General features: G+C 42.6%; 1 protein-coding gene across 2 annotated transcripts; it reads right to left on the bottom strand.

Moving 5' to 3' along the window:
• Positions 1-700: 700 nt before the first annotated feature.
• On the bottom strand, positions 701-2616 carry LOC134216308 (uncharacterized). Of its 2 annotated transcripts, none has more exons than XM_062695227.1 (2): positions 2517-2594; positions 701-2468 (listed from the first exon to the last, which is right to left on the bottom strand). In XM_062695227.1, the coding sequence occupies exons 1-2, from the start codon at positions 2529-2531 to the stop codon at positions 1437-1439; spliced, it is 1047 nt and encodes a 348-aa protein (XP_062551211.1). In that variant the 5' UTR covers positions 2532-2594; the 3' UTR covers positions 701-1436. The 2 variants fall into 2 exon arrangements, with proteins under 2 accessions (XP_062551211.1, XP_062551212.1); XM_062695228.1 differs by having other exon boundaries at positions 702-2453; positions 2517-2616.
• Between the last annotated feature and the right edge of the window lie 470 nt (positions 2617-3086).

Below are 3086 nucleotides of genomic sequence, written 5' to 3'. Positions count from 1 at the left end.
CAGCACAATAATGAGAAACATATCAATTTGCGCCCCAATCCTTTGTTTTTGATTGATATTAATATGGGTACATGATATGATATAAAAGAGCAAATACACTACAAAAAAACCGGAATGAAAAAACATTGCTTCGAAGAATATAAGGCCATCTTAAAATATAAAAAAAAATTGGAGCAAGGCCTGAATATAGAAAAGGCAATATGTGCCATTTTTGACTATTTGTGTAATTGATGGTGGGAGAAAAACTATAAAATAAAATCCTATTAATGACACATATCATCGACACAGTAGAAATGCGAAATTGGTCACGCGATAATTTTGTTTGTTTTTGGGTTGAAATACATTTTTTTTATTTATTACCAGACTAAGGCCGGAGTGGCCTGTGCTGCACATAAAGGTCTTCTCCATTCAGCTCGGTCCATGGCTGCACTTCGCCAACCACGCAGTCTGCGGAGGATCCGCAAATCGTCCTCCACCTGATCGATCCACCTTGCCCGCTGTGCACCTCGCCTTCTTGTTCCCGTCGGATCGTTGTCGAGAACCATTTTCACCGGGTTATTGTCCGACATTCTGGCTACGGGCCCGGCCCACCGCAGTTTTCCGATTTTCGCGGTGTGAACGGTGTGAACAACTGATGCAACTCGTGGTTCATTCGCCTCCTCCACGTACCGTCCGCCATCTGCACCCCACCATAGATGGTACGCATCACTTTTCTTCACTTGATGACTAGTCCAATCCGTTTAGCTTCGCTTTTCAGTCTGATGTAGGCTTCCTCCATCCTCTCAAAGTTACGTGCCATGATATCAATGTCGTCGGGTTGAAATACAAATATAAATGATTACGCTTTGCTGAAAAATATCGTTTATCGCAAAAACAAATTTCTAATCCCATTTCTCCAACATTTTACACGTGCGGCATCTCCCCCTGAGGTGTGGCGTCTCACCCGGATTTTACTTTTTTTTTGTATCGTAAATAGTACAGTCCAATTTTTTCGTTTCGTTCGACTTCTACATAATGTTGGATCCCTAAACTATAAAAAACAATAAATGGAGTTTCAATTTAACGGTTAGTTTTGAAGAAATGTCGATTTACTCTATTCAATAATTTCATGTTGTCGCGTGCTTGCAATAAGTTTCGATTCTATTCTTCAGCATAAATTTCACAGTTGTGGAACTTTATTTACGAATACACAAATAGAAAACCAGTGAAAAACTATGGAATTCCATCTACCGAGCTGTTCTGCGCTGCTTTGCGTTGATTTCTTTGAGAAACACACTTTTCAGCTGGTTTGCATTTCATAACGATGAAGTCACTTTAGATAGTACATTCAAGTCATTATTTATTTTTATATTATAACAATATATCTATTTGGATTAGCTACTCCTAATGTCTAATAGTTTTGAGCATTAAACAAAATATAGACTAAATACACCTATTTACTGATCGCAGATTGTCCCTGCGATAGCTCCCGCGGCAAAATGACTACCGGCACCGTAATTTGCTTCGGAAGAAAAATGACCAGAAGCTCCAAAATGCCCCAAGGAACCGCCATAGCTCCCACCTCCAATAGATCCGTAGTGACCTCCACCGCTATATCCATGAGTACTGCTATGTAGATGCGATCCATGTGTTTGATGGACACCATGGTTCGAAACGGACACATGCCCGGTTGTGGCCAAAACTGGTGCGTGTGCCGCAATGAGTGGTATGGGAGCGCTCACAATTGGCGTACTAACTATGGGAGTGTAATGCTTGGTGATGACGATAGGTTTAGTTACCACTACAGGCTTCGTTACTACAACCGGTGTTGGTACTTTGACCGGCACTGGATACGGATGTGGCACTGGAACCTGAACGTGTTTTGTGACGGGATAAGGAACAGGCACTGGTACCGGGCGATCAATAGGAATTGCAATATGCTTCTTCACGTAAACTGGGTACGGCACTGGTCTAGGCACTGTTATAGGGATTGGGATAGTTTTCTTGATGAACACTGGGTATGGTTTTGGCACTGGCACAGGAATGTGTTCCTTGATTGTAGCTGTGTAGAATGGCTTTGCATAGCCGTAGCTGCCGTGAAATCCATCATGGAATCCACTGTGACTAGAGAAACCTCCTCCGTATCCTCCATATCCAAATCCAGCTCCATGAAATCCGCCGTCATAACCGTAACCATTTCCATACGATCCGCCATAACCTCCGGCGTAACCAAAGCCGATCCCCTTTCCAACTAATCCAACAGAGTGGCCGCCATACAGTCCGCTGGAAAACCCAAGTCCACCTCGGTAACCAAGTCCCAATGAGAGGTGTCGTTTTGTTGTTTTCTTCTCGCCCTCTGCCGGCGAGGCTTCGTTATTCTGATCCTGGATAGTTTTAGCTTCTGCATTTGGTTGTTCAACTGTATCATCACCAAGAACGACCACCACGGTTAGCGTTAATAACAGTAACGATATCTGGAACATATCAGGCTTTATCACTCAATTGATCAAGTATCTTATTCTAGATTGTGTTCTCACCGTTAGACCCTTCATTGTGCTAAATAAGGCTCACTATCGTCTGATACCACCGAACCCGTATCGCACTATCTGCTGATGGATTTGATACTGTCACTGGACTGCAAATCTGTCCTCAGCTTTATACCTTTTCATAGGTGAATCGTGTACTCGATATGCATGTCTTCTAGTCTTCCTAAGCGTCTAGAGGGAGCATGAGTTTCCGAGTCTTGTCAAGTGACTTCCAAACATTAGATCATAACGCGCGTCAAGCGGCCAGTTATCGCATCGCGCCGGTTGGGTCGCATAGATCGAAGCAGAATTTGCATATAATTATATCAATCAATCCATCACGATGGACGTACTGGCGAAAGATCTTCTGCAGGGCGACGCATGGGGCTTAAAACAACGAAATAAAAGCTTATCATAATTATGTCTGTGCGATGCATGCGTGCAGTTTCTTCGTGTCATTAGAGATGTCTTTCGAAAACAACAATCGTGTTGGAACAATCAGATTATCATGCCTAACGAAACACCAATTATATAGGAATTTCAATAAATGTTTATTTTTAGTCCCCAGAAACTTGATTGAGA

The sequence above is a fragment of the Armigeres subalbatus genome, chromosome 2 (genome assembly GCF_024139115.2).
Source record: "Armigeres subalbatus isolate Guangzhou_Male chromosome 2, GZ_Asu_2, whole genome shotgun sequence".
Classification (NCBI taxonomy): Eukaryota; Metazoa; Arthropoda; class Insecta; order Diptera; family Culicidae; genus Armigeres; species Armigeres subalbatus.
Note: the sequence above shows the minus strand (reverse complement) of the source record. Positions and strands in the feature narration are given on the sequence as shown.